General features: G+C 43.2%; 1 protein-coding gene across 5 annotated transcripts in view; it reads right to left on the bottom strand.

The window, feature by feature from the left end:
• Nucleotides 1-6,241: 6,241 nt before the first annotated feature.
• Kcnj1 (potassium inwardly rectifying channel subfamily J member 1) overlaps nucleotides 6,242-20,737 on the bottom strand; it is a 31,336-nt gene continuing 16,840 nt past the window's right edge. The window contains exons 2-3 of one of the 5 annotated variants that reach the window (XM_042674930.1): nucleotides 18,879-18,884; nucleotides 6,242-8,139 (exon numbers count right to left, since the gene is read on the bottom strand). In XM_042674930.1, the coding sequence (XP_042530864.1) occupies nucleotides 7,015-8,133 (1,119 nt within the window). In that variant the 5' untranslated portion in view covers nucleotides 8,134-8,139; nucleotides 18,879-18,884 and the 3' untranslated portion in view covers nucleotides 6,242-7,014. Of the gene's footprint in view, nucleotides 8,140-11,150; nucleotides 11,330-12,164; nucleotides 12,332-17,366; nucleotides 17,493-18,878; nucleotides 18,885-20,737 lie in introns of those variants that run through there. The other 4 variants (XM_042674929.1, XM_042674925.1, XM_042674926.1 and 1 more) reach the window with 4 other exon arrangements.

Here is a 20,737-nt window from a genome sequence, read left to right as displayed (position 1 = left end):
TCTGTCTTCCTCAGTACTTTTTGTTGGTAGTACTAGCACTAGGGTTTGAACTTGCCCAATACGCTTGCTGTGTGTGTGTGTGTGTGTGTGTGTGTGTGTGTGTGTGTGTGTGTGCTTGAATTCAGAGCCTCACACTGTCCATTGGCTTTCTGGCTCATGGCTGGTGTTTTACCATTTGAGCCCCACCTCCAGTCTCCCATTTTGCTGGTTAATTAGAAATGGAGTCTCGTGGACTTTTCCTCCCAGGTTGACCTCCACCTTCCAGATTTCAGTCTTCCAAGTAGCTAAAACTAAAGTTATGAGCCTTTGGCATCCAGCTCCTTGACACTTATTTTTTTCTTTTGTGCCAGTCCTGGGACTTGAACTCAGGGTCTGGCCATTGTCCCTGAGCTTCTGTGCTCCACCACTTGAGTCACAGCTCTAGTTCTGGCTTTTTTGGTGCTTAAGTGGAGATAAGAGACTCACAGGCTTTCCTGCCTGGGCTGGTTTCAAACTGATCCTCAGATCTGAGAACATGTAACTTAGTCATATTTGATCATTCCACAATGTGTATCAACACATCACCCGCACCTCATAAATACAAGATTGTTTATGTATTTAAAAAATAGCAAATAGCAGAATGATCAACCTAATAAGAATGCTTACCTTTACATAGGAGAAGGGAACAGACACAGAGCATAGGAACAGAAGTGTCTTTTCTAAAGCCTATTCTGTGACTTTGAAATCATATCAACTTTTGCATAATGAAATGGTTAGGATTCAGGACTCAGAGGCAGAGCCCTTAGCTAACAAGCATGAGGACCTAGTTTTGATTCCCAGTGTCACATAGAAGAAGTCAAAATGAAAAGAAATAATCAACCATCTAAAAATTGGAAAGGAAGTGAAGCAAATGAACCTAATTCTATTAAACTGGTATAGTAGCTTGTTGAAGATATCTTCAATCTTGAATATAGTAATGATAAGTTATTAATACACCTTTAAACCCTGGAAGAATATATTGACAATGTTTAAATCTCAGGTAACTAAGAATTATAATCCATAATCTTATTGTTAACAATAGTGTAACATAGTTGATTTTGTTTTGGTGGTGGCATTAGGGTTTGAACTCAGGGCCTCAAGTTTGCTAGACTGGCTGGTACTCTACCACTTGAGCCATACCTTCAGCCCTTCTTTTTGCTGTTGGGTTTGTGTGTGTGTGTATGTGTGCTGGTCCTGCGGCTTGAACTTGGTATCCCCAAGCATTTTTTTCTCAAGGCTAGTGCTCTACCACTTAAGCCACAACTCCACTTTTGACTTTTTGATATTTAATTGGAGATAAGGGCTTCACAGACTTTCCTGCTTGTGCTGGCTTTGAACCTTGATCCTCAGATCTTAGCCTCCTGAGCAGCTAGGATTACAGACCTGAGCCACTTTCACCCAGCATTTTGCTGGTTATTTTGTAGACAGAAGCTCTTAAAATCATAGGGTCATTTGCAGCAGTGGGCAGGACCTCTACTTCCTTATTATGGCATTTCTAGAGTCTAGCTCACAGCAAGTCCCAAATGAGGGTTCTGTGGGTTGAAATGAAGTCTAAGAAACAGGCCTCCCGCTCATAGAGTTGGGCCTCTGAGGTGTTGTCATTGGTTTCAAGGATCTTGCTCTGATCTCTGTCAGAGCCCCCCAGTCACCAGGGAAGCACCAGGTGTGGGTATGATCAGCCCTGGTACCAGGATACCACCCCATCACTCCTGCTGGGTTAGCAAGTCACCATTTATTTTCTTGACCTTCCTTCCTTCTTTCCTTTCTCCTTTCCTTCCTTCCTTCCTTCCAACCTTCTTTCCTTCCCTTCCTCCCTCTCTCCCTACCCCCTTCCTCTTTTGTTTTCTTTTCTTTCTTTTTTGTCAGCTCTGGGGCTTGAACTCTGGGCCTAGACGCTGTCCCTAAGCTCTCATGGTCAAAGCTAGCACTCTACCACTTGAGCGACAAGTCCACTTCCAGTTTTCTGGTGGTTAATTGGAGGTATGAGTCTGGCTTGGAACCATGATCCTCAGATCTCAGCTTCCTAAATAGCTGGGATTACAGGAATGAACCACTGGCTCACAGCACCATTTACTTTCTGCCAATAGATCTGACATCTCTTATTCCCCTTAAATTGTCTCCCATTTCATATGTAAGGAAACTGAAGCTCCATGAAGTTAAGTGAGTTCTCAAGTAAATGATACAACTTGCTCAAAAGGTCCTGGACTAGATATAGGTTCAGATCTACTAAGCCACATAGTCCTTGAGCAAATCAGTTATTCCTTGTTCATTCATTCAAAAACTGTTTATTGCCTATCTGAGTATATCAGTGATAGGAATACAGAGGTGAATGGAGAATCTTACTCTCCAAAGAGAACAGACTCCATTTCTCCACTGCTTATAGTAGTGCTTACCTGTTTCTACCTTGGAGATTGAAATAAAATATAAGTACAGTTTTTAATTATATATAATTATATACAGTGTATATATAGAAAGAAAATCGCATATATCCATATACATATACCTATTTTATATAAATCCTCATTTGTGTTATTAGTATTGGTTGTGTACAAACCCTGCCCATGATACCTCTGAAGCCCCACTGGGCAGAAACACTGGAAAAGCACTGCCTTTTCCTAGAACAGGCAATCCCCAGGTGCTTGTTAAGTTCTAGACAGGGCTCTCACCTGTGTTGAGTACTAAGCACTTTCTCCCACAGTATAAACACGGCCATGAACATGTACCCTCCTGGGTTCCAGGACAGCCCTAGCAAGTCTCTGAGACTGTGACTCTGGTGACTTTTAACGAATGGTCTTCCAAAGCTTACTTGATGGATTTTGAGCCTACCCTGCCTTTTACTAGCATATGACCCTGGACAATTCCCCATTCCACCTGTCTCACTTGAAAAATAGGTGTGACAATAATACTGACATCATAGGATTATTGTGCCCATTAAGAGAGGAAATGTACGCAGAATGCTAACAGTGAACCAAAGGCATGTGATAACTTAGTGAATGCCCCTATGCTACTCTTCTTCTACCACAGCACAAGTGTTGGAGTTTCTCACCAGTGTGAAAGATACTTGTGTCTTCTAGAACATTCCACAGACAGGGATGTACTGGATGGAGGGAGAGATATACACCAAGTTTCTAGCCCTTGCAGAGGGTGTCCAATTCACCCCCAGGCTCAGCTCCAAAGAGTCCAGCTGGGTGCATCTGGTGGGGGAGATTAAATTATTTTTGAATTCCTAACTGAATGTTCTTTTAATGGAAACTTAATGACAAGCATTGAAATAGATTTCCTCCATAACCCCTCCTCCCACCATGCCTGCACCCCCCCCTCTAGCCCCCATGGCTCTGGGTTGCACAGTTCCCGATAACCTTTATTCCCTACCCTTGGACTTTTATCTCCCCAATGACAAACAGCCCTTACTGGACAGAAAGAGGAAATTCCAGTCATTGTTCTTAAACTTCTGGCTTCCAAAATAAAATGCTCTATCTCTCCTGTCAAGCTTTGATTGACACATACTTCCTGTAATGGCAGACAGTAACGGCCCAGGGGCGGGTCCAAGAGTTCATTTGCCTTCTTTCCATCAGAGGTTTCCTCTGTTTGTTCTAGACAGGGGAAGAGTCCCCCTGCAGGAGCATCCTGTTGGACACCCATCTCTCGATTTAAGATACATCTCCAGAGAGAATTCTTTCACACCAAACCTGTCATCCACTTGGGAAGTTTTTCCTTAAGGTTTGATTCGGTGTCGTGCATACCTTTTAGAGGTTTAAACAGTCACTCCACATTGATCATCTCATTTCTTTGACTTGGCCACTTATAGATGAATTTTTCCCCTGCTACCCTTATGAAAGATGGCATCCCTTAAATCCTGGAAGGTCAGACTTTCCAAGTCAAAAGTCCCATGACAACAGAGAAATGAAGGGGCATCTGTACGCAGGAAAACTTTAGTACAATAGTACATCATGGGGTGCAGTTTTTTGAAATATAGACATGCTTCAGGAAGTAGAACAGAATACTGATGTGTTAGAGCCTGCTGGGGAAATGTTTCTGCACTGGAATAAAAAGCTCCCCTTCACACCCGCACTCATCTATAGGCAAGCTGGCCCACTGCTGTGCTCTGGTCCTCCCATTTTCTTCATTCATGGAGTTCCTGAGCCCTATTTCCCCCAGCTCTCCAAATGCCCAGTGGCTCTATCAGGGAGGTGAGGGTCTAACTATCCCTGAGAACTATCTCAAGTTGCCAGCCCCAAGATCCATTTCTTAAAAGGCCTTGGTGAATGGGTGCCAGAGCTTTGATGGGAATTTGTATTAAAGAGGAGACTCCAACTGGACACCAGAGGCAGTGGCTTATATGTGTAATCCTACCTCTGGAGACTAAAAACAGAGAATTAAGGTCAGCCTGGGCAGACAGTTCCAAGAAACTCCATCTCCAACTAACTAGCAAAATGTGAGGCTAGAGGTGTGCCTCAAGTGGTAGAGCCAGCCCTAAGCAAAAACAGCTGAATGAAGAATGTGAGGCCCTGAGTTCAAGGACAAGTACCAGCACAAAGTTGAGGAGGGGGGAAGAAAGACAGAAAGAGAGAGAGAGAGAGAGAGAGAGACAGAGACAGAGACAGAGACAGAGACAGAGAATGAGCAAACAAGTATGAAAGTACCTTGATATTATTTTTTGTTTTTTGCTGGTCCTGGGGCTTGAACTCTGGCCCTGAGCACTGTCACTGCGTTCCTTTTGCTCAAGGCTGGTACTCTAGAGCCACAGCGCCACTTCTAGCTTTTTTATGTGTGTGTCATTACTTGGAGATAGGAATCTCATGGTCTTTCCTGCCTGGGCTGGGTTAGAACTGCAATCCTCAGATTTCAGCCTTGTGAGTATTTAGGATTACAGGTGTTCGCCATCAGTGTCAAGTGTCCTTGATCTTAAAGAAGGAATATTTGTCATGGGAATAACTCAGAAATATACTGATCAGAAAGATTCTCCTTGTCTGGTTCCCTTAACAAAAGAAATGGATTAGTCCTCAGCATTTCACTGCCATTGAGCAGTGCAGACCAGAACAGTGACACTGATGTGCCTGGCTTGAGTGAATTCATTTTTCCACCAGTTCATAAAGGGCTACAGAGTAATAAAGCCTCATGACAACCAGCCAACAGAGAATTCCAACTCCCTGAAGCTTGCAATGTTGATTCCTTTTGGCCTTGTCAGCAAATTAAGTTGTGGTTCCTAAGCGCTTACAGCCACAGAGTCCTCTTCCATGTGGCCTCTGCATACCTACCATGACAGCTACTGACAAGATATGAACTCCTAATCCTATCATAGCTCCCAGGTCGAGGTCAGAAGGACAAGAATGTGCAGATGCATCTGAACAAAACCAGTCCAGTCCTGGAAAAACAAAGCCATCCCTACCAACAATGGCCTGTGTTCCCTCTGTTGCTGCCAAGATTCACACTGGAGAGATTTGATGGAACTAGACCGGAAGGGGTATGTCTTCAACCTACCTCACTTCCTCTTGGGGGGGATTCAGACAACAAATGTGTTCTATTTCCCTCCTCCCCACAGGTCTTGCTCTTCCAGGAGAAAGTCCACCCTCAGTAGGAATATTTTCCCTACTTGCCTTGCTGATTAATGCACAATTAATGACACTTTTGGAAAGTGCATGAAGTTTTAGAACTTTATTAACACATTGAACATATCTTTTTAAAATTCCTAAGCAGCTTAGAGTTCCATTTTTTTGAGACTATGTTGAAAATAATACAGGTAGGGAAATGAACAAGACATTCACATCCAAACCTTCCCTAAAAGTCCATTAAGTTGGTTCCTTATAAAAAGATGTGGCTTTGGCTCTCACAGGAATATCTAACAAAGTCCTGTGAGACCATATCCCACTCCTCTATATTTTATACTTTTCTTTCAGACATAGGATTTCAGTACAAGCTCTGGGCAAAGAAACACCAGGTTATCATTGCATCCCTCCCCTAGGCTGACTGCATTTCACAGTCCCCATCACCATCTTGGAAGAACAAGGAATAAGTACTCTTTTAACAGATTAGTAGTGCATTAGTTCATCTGTTGCAAATTGAAGGAACTATCACTATCCTGTTCAACTCAAGCATTCTTGCCTTGCAGGAAGATGTTTACTGAGATTCCATCCGTGAGGCTTGAACTCTGGGCCTGGATGTTGTACCTCAGCTTTCAGCTCAAGGTGAGCACTCTACCACTGGAGCCACGGCGCCACTTCCTCATTGAGATTCTACAGTATAAGATTCAGCCTCTGTCTAAATGTACCATGTGGGATCATTTGGACCAAAGCCCAGTGTGGGCCACAGCATTTGAACAGGCCACAAAACAAGTTCCAGTCATGTGATTCCTCTCCACTGTGTGTATGGAATGGTGCAGGATGACTGGGCTGTGTCTTCTCTTTCCACTTCTCTCCACATGACGGAGACTCCAGTGAGTGCTCCAAACACCGGAGCTGGAGAAGGTCAGAGTTTCAACCATTCTCTGTGTAACCATCTCCAATTGCCATCAATGGAATAGTTCACCTCCCCTAAGTCAGGAGTTGTTTTCTTTGTTGATAGAAGTCAGCATCAAAATGAAAGGAACAATTTTCTTATACGTAGAATCAAAAGCAAAATTAAAGCTGCCTTCTGATCCTATCTAAAGCTTCAAAATCCTTCAAGAAGCTGCTACAAAAAGTATCTCCTTTAGTCTGTCCATGAGGTAGATGGTGGATGATTTTTATCTATCCCCCATCAACATTAAAGAGTCTCAAATAATCATATTCAAGATTCCTGGTGGGCTCCTCTGGCTCCCATTTGCAGTTTCACATGAAAGCATCACATGCTCTAACACGGCAGGGCTCTGTGTCCTGTAGGATCATGGTTTGAAGGTCATTGTAGCAGTAGTCATAGCCAGTTCTTGTTCTACTTTCAGACTCTACAACTGCTGACTGACTCATAACGCTTCTGTCCCCTAACATACCCGAAGATTTCCTCCTGTTCAAAAACCCACTGCTACATTTTAGTGTCGTCGGTTTCATCAACTTCTGCTAAGATGAAGTTGGGGTTGTCATAGCCTCTCTTCATCCTGGCTCTGGCATCTTTCTCATTGTAAAGACACATAGCACAATGGGGAGTCTCCACTTCCACTGTCTTGCTAAAGTTATGGAAGTCGACTCGGTATTTCCCTTCCTTGGTCTTAGAGACTATTGGAACAAAACGGTAGCCCCAGAGCACCTCCTCTGGGACATAGGATGTGCGAACTTGGCAAGTAGCACTGGTTGATTCCACTGTGCCATCTAGAAATACCACTAATTCAAAGTCTTGCTGGGAAAGGGTCTCTGCTGCCATGTGGAAGAAAGGGCTGTTGTGGTCAATGATGTGGTAGATTGTCAGTGGGGAGATGAAGAACAAATTTTCATTGCCAGCATCGACTACAAAGTTGATGTTGGTCTGGTCCAGAATGATGGTCTCTCCTTCAGGAGTGACTGTGGTCTTCAGGAGCTTTCCGTAGATGTGGCTGCCAATAAGAAGGCTCTTCCTAAGATTGGCCACTCGGATTAAAAGGCAGAGTTTGCCACCCCGCTTGCTGATCACTGCATGTTTGCTGAATGTAATGGCCTTGGCACGTTTTTTGGGTCTGGAGATCTTGGCTAAGATGGCGCCACACATGAAAGAATTGATAATGACCCCAAGAATAGACTGGAAAATGAGCAGAAAGATGGCAGTGGCACATTGTTCTGTCACACACCTGAATCCATACCCTATGGTCACTTGGGTTTCCAGAGAAAACAGAAAGGCTGAGGTCATGCCATTAATATTCTCCACGCAAGGAGTGTGATTGTCAGCAGGATGGAACTCTGGGAGATCTTTGTGGACATAGGCTACCACATACCACAGTAGACCAAAGAGGAACCAACTCCCCAGGAAGGCTGTGATGAACACGGTCATTTTGTATCTCCATTTGAGCTCAAGCACTGTCGTCCAGATGTCTACAAAGAATATGAACCTGGACTGTGCATCCACATTGCCAAATTCTATGTTACACCTTCCATCTTTGGAAACAAGTCGTGTTCTTTGCCGAGAATGCCCAAAACAGTGAGCAACAAACCATTTCCGAAGATGTTTGAACATCCTGATCTGCAAACACAGCAGAGGAAAAGAAAATAAGATTTTTGTCCATAGCAGTAGAGAGCTAAGTAATAGACATAGCTACCTATATATGAACAGACCATCCAGAACTCAAACTTACAAATGGCTACCGCCACACTATTCTCAGTAAGAACTTTCCACTGGGTGACCACATTCCTTCAATATAAAATTTATGACAAAGATGTGAATTGAAGGAAACTAAAAAATGATATAGCCAAGAATTTCCTGATTTCAGTCGTCACAGGGAACCTGAAAAAATGTTAATGGTAGCTAGTTACGATCTGGACTTTATTTGATATTGTTATTCAAATCTCCTTCCCTTGAAATTTTTAGTTTTCTGCTTAGCAGTAAACATTAAATTGTAAGTTGAAGTACTGTTTATATTTTTGTGACATATAAAAATAAGTAGCTGTTGGGCACAGTGGTGTATGCTTGTAATCCCAGCTACTTCAGAGCACAGACAAGAGAGTTACAGTTGGAAACCAGCCCAGGTAAAGTGTTAGTGGGACTCTATCTCAGAGTATAAGCTAGGAATGGTGATGCATATCTATAATTCTAGCTACTCAGGAGGATAGGTAGAAGGATCTTGGCCTGCAGTCAGCCCCAGGCAAAAAAGTGGGAAACACTCTCTAAAAAACTAACCTAAAACAAAAAGGGCAAGAGGACATAGCTCAAGATTGCCTGGCTGGCAAGTACAATGCCCTGAGTTCAAAATCCATACAACTTAATAACTTAAAAAAGGAACATTCTGTTAGGCACTGATGACTGATGTCTATAATCCTGGCTGTGCCAGAGGCTGAGATCTGAGAATCTCAGCAGTAGCAGGAAGGCAGGTGGGATTCTTATCTCTGATTAAGGACCCACAAAAAGCTGGAAGCGGTGATGTGGCTCAAGTGGAAGAGTGCTAACCTTGAGCAAAACAAGCCTAGGGACAGTACCCAGGTTCTAAGTTCAAGTGTGAAGACTGGCATACAGACACGTACACATACACACACACAAGGTAGGAGGGAAAGAAGAAAGGAAGAAAAGGTGGGAGAAAGGAAGAGTCATACTACCTGAAATGTCTGGTGTCCTGCTACTGATACTCATATATCATTAGACCTTCTGACTCCATTCAGTTTGGTCATTTGTCAAAATGAAGGAAGCAAGACTCAGAAATTTTACATGGTCCATGGAGCAAACCAGCAACAAGAGAGCTAGAACATACAGCCTCCTGTCTCTACCTCAAGAAGATATCTGCTGCAGCACCTCTCACAGTCAACTTTCCTATTCTAAAGCTCGATTTTCCTAAAACACTTTCCTAAGTGCTTTAAAACATTTTCCTAAGACAAGCCCAATATTGGTGAAAATCCTTTTTGTACCCAGCACTGTTGGTTCACATCTCTTAGCTACTCAGAAAGCACAAATCTGAAGGTTTCAAGCAAGCCTAGGCAGTGAAGTCTGTGAGACTCAATCTCCAAAATATCTAGCAAAAGCCATAATGGAGGTCTGGTTCCAGTGGTCAGGCACCAACCTAGAAAGCAACTCAAGTGAGAACAGGAGGTTCCGAGTTCAAGAGCCTCAATATTTGGTGTCTCAGTATTGGCACCAAAAAAAGTTAGTATTTAGAATAAAGCTCCAACTTTCTCTGTGGGCCTACAAGCCTGTTTCTGGACTTTTCCCACACACACACTGTGTGCTAAGATTTTTCGAAAGGAATAGTTTGAGACTCACCATCATTAACTCCATCTTTCCCTCACTGCTTCTGAGCTACAGAATGAGTGAGCACTGACTTAAACTGAACTTAATAAATGCAGACACATGTTCCATTCATTCCTAGATCCAAGCTGCCCACGTAGTCTATGAGCGCTCACTGTTTATTCCATCAGCCTATGCAGGAAGGATCTGAAGGAATTAGATCTTCACAACACAATCTGAAGCTGAGTATTGTCTGCACTTGTAGCTACACAAGAGGCTGAGATCTGAGGATCACAGTTCAAAGACAGCCCAGGGAAGGAAAATCCATGAGACTCTGATCTCCAATTAATCATCAAAAATCCAGAAACAGAGCTATGGGGCAAGTAATAAGCGCTGGCCTTGAGCAAAAACATCCCTGTGTTCAAGCCCTAGTATCAACTCACACACACAAACACACACACACACACACACACACACACACACACACCAAAATCTGTTCAATGGTTTCTTTTGTGACTTCTGTTTGACAGAAAAATAGTAAAGGGAATTTCCCCCTAAACAGCCACCGCTGGTGAAACCAAGGAGTCATAAACATCTGACCACATCTCGTCCTAGGCCAAAGAAATTCAAAGGTGTGTCCACTAGGGTTAGCAATATCTTTGTGGTATTTTTTTTTCATCCAATGCAAATAGGTTTTTTAAATAGATTTCAAAATTCCCCTCTTTAAAAAAAAAAAAAAAGGTATTTGGTCATAAAAACCAGGAAGTGAAACCCACTGAAGTGATAGCTTGTAAACCAAAAGTGATATTCCAGTGTTCCAGTGTCTCCTTCATGGCTTTGGCCCAGATAAAAATACAGGAAGCCAATGGTCAGTAGAAGTGGTAGAGAGAAAATCACAGGTGTGGTGATTTGCTCTGAGGATATGAGAGCCACAGCTTTGCCTTGCACACATTCGCAGGGCACTGCTCAGCTCTCATTAACCTCAAGTCTCCAAAGGGATGAAGGGATGACTCCAGGTGAGATGCAAAGAGGGAGATACAGGCTCCTTCCCTCCAGCCCTCCTGGGCCCTGCACAGACATCCCTTAGCCTGGCCCACACCCACTGGGGACTGATCCTCTCCCTAAGGCTTTCCATGGAGTGGATCTCACCTCCCATCATGTTCTTGCAACCCATATTTACCCACAGAACCATGAGTGAACCTCCTTCTCTTTGTCAGATGATCTCTAATACACCAGTTTCTAAGCTTTTATCCCCTGCCAATAAAAAGGTATATAGCCTTACAAAGATGCCTTCGATATTTTCCCAGATTGTCTGAACTTACCAACGTCCTAAACATACTCTCGCTTGAAGCATCCATGGCTGGCGAAAGCAAGGACGTAGCAGCATTAGGAGCTGTGTCGAAGCCTGATGGTATCATTTAGGCTGGACCAAATTTATCACCGGCTTCAACCAGTGGATTGACGCTAATTGGTACTAGCTTGAAAAAGACTAATTCAGCAGTGGAGTGGTGTGGTGCACACCAGAGCCAGTGGTAGCTCCCAGACCCTGCTCTGAGCTGGGTATATATATATTTTCAAACCTCACATGGCTTGAATACCGTCATGCTAAGACATGACAAAGCACCAGCTAAGGTCCCCAGGAGCAGATATAGATTGGACGCCAGCTTTGCCCTGTTCTCCTTTGCCACGCTCTCTTGCTCTCTCGCTGTTCCAAAGTCATGCCAAATGACTTGGCCAGAAACAGACTAGTTATCACCAATCTCCCTGCCATTTCTCTGACACACACCAAGATAATGAGTTCTCCAAGAATTCACAAACATACAGGTGGATGGAGAGACATAGTTGTTAGTTAGATCACACCAGGAAGAAACCAAATAACCAAGTTAATCTCTCCTCAACAAATGGCCATTGTTATGTAAGAAACTAAGACAGTAAAGACAGCCTTTATTGTTGTTTTTATTCTGGGAAAACTGACCTTTACTAAAGTTGTACATGTATTGGATTAGCCAAAGGTGTTAATCTATTTGTTCTAAAAGTGAGAAAAATTTCACTTAGAGGAAACAAAGATACAGGATAAATTCATCCATCAACCAAACCTATCATTCTCACAGCAGATACATCATCACAGGTACCCTAGCTTGCTTAGACAATGGCACTTAATCTGACCACAGACAGAGCCAGTGTGTACTTTCTTGGTGATTAGAGATTGTCCCTGGTGTCTGGGTTATATAACATGCCCAGTTTTGTGTGTGTGTGCTTTTTTTTAAAGGTTCCTTTCTATTCCGATCAGTAAATCTTAATGGCAAGCATCGGGCTGCACATTAGCTAATATTTACCAAGGCGTCCTTGGTGGTCTGGCAGCACAAGTGGATTGCATTATTGCCACTTTTTCTTTTAGTGCCTAAGCATTTTCGTTCTGTAAATAGCTTCTGCTCAGAAAATAGACTTATTAGACACTTCCCACACATGGATTGTGTGCTTCTTCTGTCGGATTTCAAGGAGAAATTTCCTGTTCTCAAGAGGCTGACCATCAAGGGATGAGGAAACAAAACACATCAGAGGTTACACCATTGTGTGGTTTGTCCAGTGCTAAAAGGACCACATTTCTACAAAATCCCTTCTAGCTGTGTATCCAGCTTCTGGGAAGGTATTCCAACTGGATGCAGTTGAAATATATTAGTTCACTTATTTGTCATTATTCAGTCATGATGTTGATACTAGCTAGCCCCTGGACCAGCATTGTACTGGACATCACACAGCCAATGCCTGGGATATCTCACAGCCAATCCTGTGGGCATGATTCTTGTCACCAATCTGCTCTTGGGCAAGTTGGGGATAGCAGATGAGTCCACAAGCAGCCAAACCCAGAGTGATGGCATGATAGGAACAGTGGGAGCGGTGTGCTGCTTTGAGGCGCACAACAGTGACACAGAGGCCAAGGCCTGGAGATTGCCAGAGTTACACAGACTTGCTGAATGATGAGCAATAAGCTAATCAATGTGGATATCAAAGCAAGGAGTTTGCTCTTGTTTGCTCAGCAGCTGATGACCGCAGCTCCAGTAGAGATATTTTGGAGGTGTGTTCCTGTGTGACCACCCTATATTTAAGTGTATGTGGCTTCAGAAGAAAGGACAGAGGTAGCCAAATACATAAGGCTGAAGGAAGTTCCAGGACAACAACTTAAAAGCACTAGAGGGCTTTGGTGTGACTCTGGGCTGGAAAGGCAAAGAGAGCCCAGACAGCCATTTTCTATTCACTACATTTCAATTAAAGACCTTCATGAAAATCTGGCTTTGTTCAGAACACCCAGATAACTCCTAATGTTAACTAGCACTGAGGTCTTTTCTGTTTAAAGATCCTTATTCTCTCTCTCTCTCTCTCTCTCTCTCTCTCTCTCTCTCACTCTCTCTCTCTCTGTCTCTCACACACACACTATTTCCTTGAAAACAAACATATTTTCTTCCTAAATTTCTTGTCTCTCTGAAAATACACTCTTCATTTGCATGTAACACCCTCTTCATTTGCCCATAGCTCAAACTCACTGCTAAAATTTGAAGAACCTCAACACAAAGGCTATATTTTGCAGGCACCCACCCATGTTTACTTTTTTTTTCTTGTGCCCCTTCTGGGGCTTAAACACAGGGGCTTGCATTCTTGTTTGGCTTTCTCACTCAGGCTGACACTCTACCAGTTGAGCTACACCTTTCCTTCTGGCCTTTTGCTGGTGAATTGGAAATAAAGTCTTGCAGATGCTTCTACCCGAATCATAATCCTCAGGTCTCAGCCTCCAGAGTAGCTAGATTACAGGTGTGAGGCTATGGTGCCCTGTGATCTGGGGTGTTTCTTACAGCAATTATCACATAGTCTTCTCCCATCTCCTCCCAGCTTCTCAACAGGCACTGTATCAACTGTATCACCTCTGATTTAGAAGTAGGAAGGCTTATTTATATTATATAAAAAAGAAAAGACCTTTACTACCGTCTACCTTTTAGCTAAACCTCTTGCAGCTTATACACAAGTTTAGTGACCTTCAGGACATTTTCGGAGAGACAAACATTTATGTAAAAGATAGGAAATAGAATCTTGACCACAAATGTCAAATGATTTTTTTCTCTAGCTCCTCAGCAAGCATAGTGCAGATGAGCCTCATGTTTTGGTGAATGTTCACTGCTTTGTTGTGGGCCAAGAGTTAACTGAATCAAACACTCCTAGAGAACCTTCCATAGCCATGCATTCCATGAGACTTTGGGTCCTGTCTTAATCAACATAATGGAGCACATACTCTACTGAACACCTGCTAAGTATCAACAACTATGCAGGTAATACTCTCTGCTCTCAAGTTCCTTCCAGAGAGCCAGCCATGGATTAAAAAAAAAAAAAGCCAAGGAAGAGCAAAAGGCCCAGAGTTCAAGCTCCCATACCAGCACTAAAAAGCAAACAAGTCCCTCTCAGAGATGTAATTCAGTGATTACAATACAGCAGACTTCCTGACTTGAAGGTCTGAGGGCAAGGAGCTAAAACAAATGCATCCAACTGCAACTGCAGAACACTTCCTGTTTTCTATGAAAATCATCTCTGACTGTCCAACCACCAACGCCCAGCCAGATTTGCAAACCTTCAGCTTCCCTAGAAACATGAAGTCGCCTAGCTCCCCAAAGTGGCCGTACCATTCTCAGAGCCTACAGTAGCTGCACGTGACATTTCCCTCTGCTTTGGGAATGCCAGGGAGTTCTCTCACATTTTCAGTATTATCAGGTAGCTCACTTAGGGTCCTCCTGGGTTCCTTATTAGATAGAACTTGGCAAGACTGGTAGAAACCATCTTTCCTGGGCTCATGGGCATATGCAAAGGCATCCGAGTTCCCATGCCTCTTCTAGAAGCACTGAAGAATGTGATGGAAAAATAGAGCAAGAGTATCCCATGACCTTGAAGCCAAGAGCAATTGTCTCTAGGTGTGAAGGCAGCACAGACCTGCCCAGATGCCTTGCTCCAACCAGAGAAGGGAGCTTGGGAACGAAAACCAAGAAACCATGAGTTCCCATGACTTGGACCTCACAGTCACACTGTGTTCTGTAAGTATCTCTGGGGCTAGCCAGTCACAGCAGCATTATTTGATTAAGCCAGTGTATTGTGAGCAATGTCCCCAGAATGAGGAGCAGCCATAGGCAAGTTTTGTGGAGCAGATAAGCACAGGTATGGATTTGATCTCCAGCGCCTCTCCTAGATCACAGCCAGGTGATCTAAGCAAGTCACTTAGATTTTTCTGAGCCTCAGTTTCTCCACCAGTGAAATGGCTCTAGTAAGGTTCTTCCAAAAGTCATAGGCTGGACATCCCTGGCTCATGCCTATAATCTTAGCTATTTGGGAGGTTGAGATCTGAGAATTCTGTTTCAAAGCCAGCCAGGCCAGGAAAGTTCATGAGGTGAGATGTTCATCTCCAATTAACCAGCAAAAAGTAGGAAGTGAACTATGGTGGCTGAAGGCAGAGGGCTAGCCTTGAGCAATAAAGCTCAGGGATTGTGATGGCTAGGCCCTGAGTTGAAGTGCTAACTAATAGGCACCAAAAAAGTCACTGTATGATTTACATGTGACACATATGAAACTCCCAGAACTCAGCCACCAAATAATGAACAATGGCCATTTTTATGTATTGATTCCCAAATGAAGCGATTAGGATCACTAACCTGGGTCTCCCTTGAGTCTACCCTATAGAGGGGACCACAACCAAAGGAGGACCTACATCCAAGAGACAAGAACAAAGATGGCCACATATCATGTCTATGAAGTGTGAGGGCTGCAGAGCTTACTTCCTTAGTGTGGATCAGGAAGATCTGGAAATATCAAATGTGTTTTTCTTCGAGGGCTTATCAGAGCAGAAGCCTTGTCATGGGAAGGTGGGGATGGAATAGAGGGAGAGAATTATCCTTGGCACTTCTGAACAGAGATATGGTACCTGGGTGCAATTCTGTATTTCTCTATTGTAGACATTAGCTAGAGCATGACCTGAAACATATACCCTCTGAAGAGAAGCCCCAGACTTGTGGGAGATGATCTGATGTGCTCAGAGCATGATTTGTTTTTCTCCTATTGAAAGCAAACAATTTTATCAGACAAGAGACTACTCTGATCATGATGGATGAGGCTGAAAAGTAAGACCTATCTGTCATCTCCTCTGAACACAGACAAAAACACAACCACAGTCCAAACCACAGAAGAGCCAAATAGACCTCTCTCCTGGCTGTGATAAGAGGTTGACACTTCGTTACCAAGAACTGGTCACATTTCAGTCGTCTCTCCTTCTAGACAATAACAACAAGATTAATTAACATAATCGCAGAACTGCCCCTACTTCCTTCCAGACCAAAATACTTCACCCTTACACGTTCCCCACGTCTCCTCAAACAAGCTCCAAACCCTATTCAAGTCCTGCCTAACCCTTTCCAGAAATCTTCCCCAGGCTCTGCCTGGCTATGAAAAGCCCAAGTTGGTCAAGTATGGGGCATTCCTGAAGCTCTCTAGCAGCAGGCCATGGACCCAGCCAAAGGCCATGAGTTCGTCCCAATGATTGCTCCGGAAGTTTTCCTATGCATATCCACATTTTGTACATATGCTTGCTTTCCTGTGGAGATCCAAAGAATCAAAGAAACTACCAAGTTAAACATAAAGCTTCACCACAAGGAGTTACAGTTTTTAAGCTTGGGTTTTAGGGTCTATTTAAACAACTCCTTTTCCAGACTCAGTCCTAAGATAATTATACTTTTACCACAAGGCTTCTATTTCTCCCTGTGCCCCAGTGGGAAAACTTGGAAGCCATGATGTTCCTACAGTAGAACTGATATGGGAGCTAACAAGCTGGACCTGGGGAGAGTATCATTAAGAGTGTCCTAGTTTAGGGTGACAGGTACATACATGTTGTGTGGTTAAAAAAAAAATGCTTTGACTGGAAACCTGTGGCTCACACCTGTAATCATAGCTACCCTGGAGGCTGAGATCTGAGGATCACAGTTCAAGGCCAGCCTGGGCAAAGAAGTCCATGAGACTCTGTCAAAAGCCAGACATGGAGATGTGGTTCAAGTGGTAGAGTGCTAGCCCTCAGGAAAAAAAAAAAAAACCTTAAAGGAAAGCACTTCTAATCCTGAGTTCAAGCCCTAGTGCATGCATAAAACACTCATGCACATATGCGTGCACACACACACACACACACACACACACACACACACACACACACGCAAACAAATCAATACTTTGGAGGTTGGCAACTTCCTCAGTCTACATTTCCAGTACCACTTCCTATTGTTTCTCATGGTTGTTTCCTAAGGTCTTGGAAATGCTAGCATGTTATAACCATGTAAAGAAGGATCCAAAGTGGGTAATTTTGTCTCTGCCTTGTTCAGAGTTCAATACTGGGGATTGAACTCAGGGTCTTACATCAGATAGGCAGGCAATCTACCACTTGAACCATGCCTCTGGCCTTTTTTGCTGCTGTCATTTTTTCTTATGTTTATGTGTGGGCCAGTGAAGGCCTACAATCATCTTGCCTATATCTCACACATAGCAGGAACAATAGGTGTAAATCATTAATCTGGATTCTTGGTTGAGATGAGAGGATCTCACTCATGTTTTTCCTGAACTGGCTTCAAACCATAACCATCCTGATCCTTACCTCTTGAATAGCTGGGGATACAGGTGTGCATTGCACAGAGTTTTAAGGAGAGAGTAGAGTATCCTTGGGGACAATGAGATTGGTGATAGGACAATGAGAGAGTCCTAGAGACAAGACAAGAGAAACTCACAACTCACAGTTACACACTTGGAGTTTCATGACTCCTCCAGATATCTTTTTTTTTTTAAAGGAATTCCCCACTTAACTCTAGAGTATAACACTTTAGTAAGGGGAAGTCTTGCTTTACTGTGTGTGAGTGCACTGATCAGGAAGTAACAGTAAATTGAAGTAAAAGTTGTGGTGCACAGTCCAAAATAGATGAAGAGAAAACCAATATGTGTGGAATAGAAGTTCCCTCTTGCAGCTCCAGGAAAGCTATGCTGCATCCTGCATCAACAGCACCCCCTGGTGCTCAGTCTAAGCCGTGCAGCATAGGGTTCGCCTAGAGCGTTGTGTAATTTTTTTTTTTTTTAATGTATTAAAGTCTTTTATTTAGACCTCATAATGATTCCAAAAGCCTGAGAACTAAGAAAGGTTGGGCAACTTGGACAAGTTCATGAAGCAGAAAAGCAAAAGATTAGACGAATCTGACTTGCCTGACTGACGAGTCTTTACTTTTAAGCCCTATGACACACTCTACAGAGCGGATAAATAGTGTTGAAGGGAAGGCAAACATTTATTCAGCACCAGCTCACTATGTGCTGGGAATGGTGGCTTTTCACACATCTCTATGCTATGTGTAATAGGATAAGAGCTAGTAAGCATCTGGACAAGCTATGGGCACTGAAAGGAAAGGCAAGAAATAGCTGATTAATGGAGAGCAAACAGGTTCCCAAGAAGCAGGAAGAGCATCAAAGAGGAGGAGAGGAGCAGGAAACATGGAGAGGTGCTGGATGGAGAAGACCTGGGACATACTGGATTGGACCTCAGAATATACACTGGAAAAGGCCACAGGCCCAGGTGTCACCAGCCTCATGATGCTAGGCATTAAAATTGAGTTAACTGGGGATGTGGATCAAGCATTTCTCCTCCGTCATGTACACATTGTCTTGACTCAGGAAACAGCATAAGGGCATCTTCTCTGTGAGATGCCTATAGACCTCTGTAGAATTCAGGCTCTGCATCATGTACAGCCAGCATTTGATGAGCTGGCAAAGGCTAGTGTGTGAATTCCAGGACCCCTAGCCCAACTCAGTGGATGAAGAGAAGCTTTCGTGGTGAGACGAGTCCTGGCCACTCACTCTTCTAGTAGAGGACAAAACCTTGGCCATAGCATCAGTGTCCAGGTCACTTCCAGGAAGCAGTTGGTAGTCCAGAGACAAAAGACTCAGATTGGGGTTCCGGTCCTGCCTCATTCCAGCTGTAGGAGCTGAGTGAGTCCCTTAACCTCTGGCAGCCTGCCTCACCTGCTGCTTCCTCCGCTAGGAATACTTAATACTCAAATCTCTATCACCCTCCCTCACCTGACATGGCCTGTGCTTAAATGTTATTTCTGAGAAAGAAGGTTAAATATCAGCTAAAGGCTGAGGGGTCTTTGGATTAATTCTGTCCTCATATAAGTCAGAGCATTTTCATTTACAATATTTGATGGTATTCTATTTTTTATTTGTAATATGAACTGTTAATGTAGCTTATATATTTACTTCAGCCATCTCTTGTGAGATGTCCCCGGTGCCAGGCAAAGACAGAGGTTCAATAAATGTCTGTCAAGAAGGTAAACAGATACAGGCAAGTACAAATGATGCTCTGTGATTGGCCTTCAAAGGGGGCCATGTAGAGAGCATCTATCTGGGTCTCTGAGGGCTTTCTGTACCCAATGGCTTGTTTATTTAGAAGCCTATATGCAAATCAAGCCACTTGTCTCTGAAGAGAAGCAATGATTCTTAAAGCTGCATGTGTGACTAAACCTTAGGACTAATAAGAGCTTCTGGATTTGAGATCCCAATTGTTGGGTTTGGTTTCTGCCATACTATCTTATCAGGATACAGGATGGTATGGAAGGGGTGCTCCAGCATGGAACGTATTTGTAAATCATAACACACATGGTAACTGTCTGGAGAGACAGGATAGGTCCCTCCAGAACCCAGGGTAAAATCATTTCAATCAGGTTGGAGCAGATGAATAGGACCACCACCACCACTACTACCCTACCCTCACACACACACGCAAAGTAAGGAGTACAACAATCAGTTACGCTTCTGGTGGACTTGACTTTAGCACAAGTTCTCAGAATGCTATCTTGGTCTCTACCCAGACCTTTCTGGTCACTATACTAACTGGTAAATTCTCATTTCCAGTGAATCTAGGATTGAACATTAAATTCCTATCATGATCCAAAGGCTTTTCTAGCTGGGTGGTCTTTCTATTCTCATTACTACTGAAAAGAACACGATTACACTAAAAATATCACTGTACATGCCTGGATGAATAATCTTATGTGAAACCCAATAGATGATCTCAAATGTATGTGACCAGAAATTGTATGGAGGATGCCCTATTCACACACACACACACACACACACACACACACAATAGGATATTAGATACTGAAAGAAATCCTATAGTGGATTATTGTATAAAGCATAATTTTTGCAAATCAAATAATCATACTCTCACTTGTTTATCTTGCAATGGTGTGTGGCGATAGAGGTTGTTTTGATGGAAAGTGGACAGACGCATTTATAATCACCCTATTCTTAAATTTCACATATTGAGCCATCCACCTCAAATGGCACTGTAATTTAATGAAAGAATCAAAATGTTTATAAAAAAGTTGTATTTATTACGTGTGTAGAGATCCTGTTATTAGTCCAACCCTTCTAGTTTTTCTGTGGTTTGGTTTGGTATTACCTCAACTCAGCCCTTTCCAGACCAGAAACCAATGAATTCCATGTGGACAAGAAGCCTGAACATACTCCATGTCTGTCTAAAACAAGAAAGAAAGCTCTCTTTGCTTTAAAGGACACGTATAGAATTCCCCAACCTTGACAATTTATCAAACTGGGGAACAGTATGCTAATGCTTTCAGTTAGATACCTAAAAACCAGTACCCGGGCCGCTGTATCCACAGACTATAAGGTCGGCTGAGCTCAGCTTGGCAGACAGGCAAAACGGAAGTTATGGAATACCCGCCTATTCCTGGTTTTGGATGGAGATTTCTGAGGCCTTCTAGTCCCACATGTTAGCTGCCACGCCTAATCAGTGACCTTCTGGGCAAGTTGTAACAAGTGGGATTATTGGGGAAAG

The sequence above is a fragment of the Dipodomys spectabilis genome, unplaced genomic scaffold, assembly GCF_019054845.1.
Source record: "Dipodomys spectabilis isolate Male_0828 unplaced genomic scaffold, ASM1905484v1 ptg000023l, whole genome shotgun sequence".
Classification (NCBI taxonomy): Eukaryota; Metazoa; Chordata; class Mammalia; order Rodentia; family Heteromyidae; genus Dipodomys; species Dipodomys spectabilis.
This window is presented reverse-complemented; position numbering and strand designations above follow the sequence as displayed.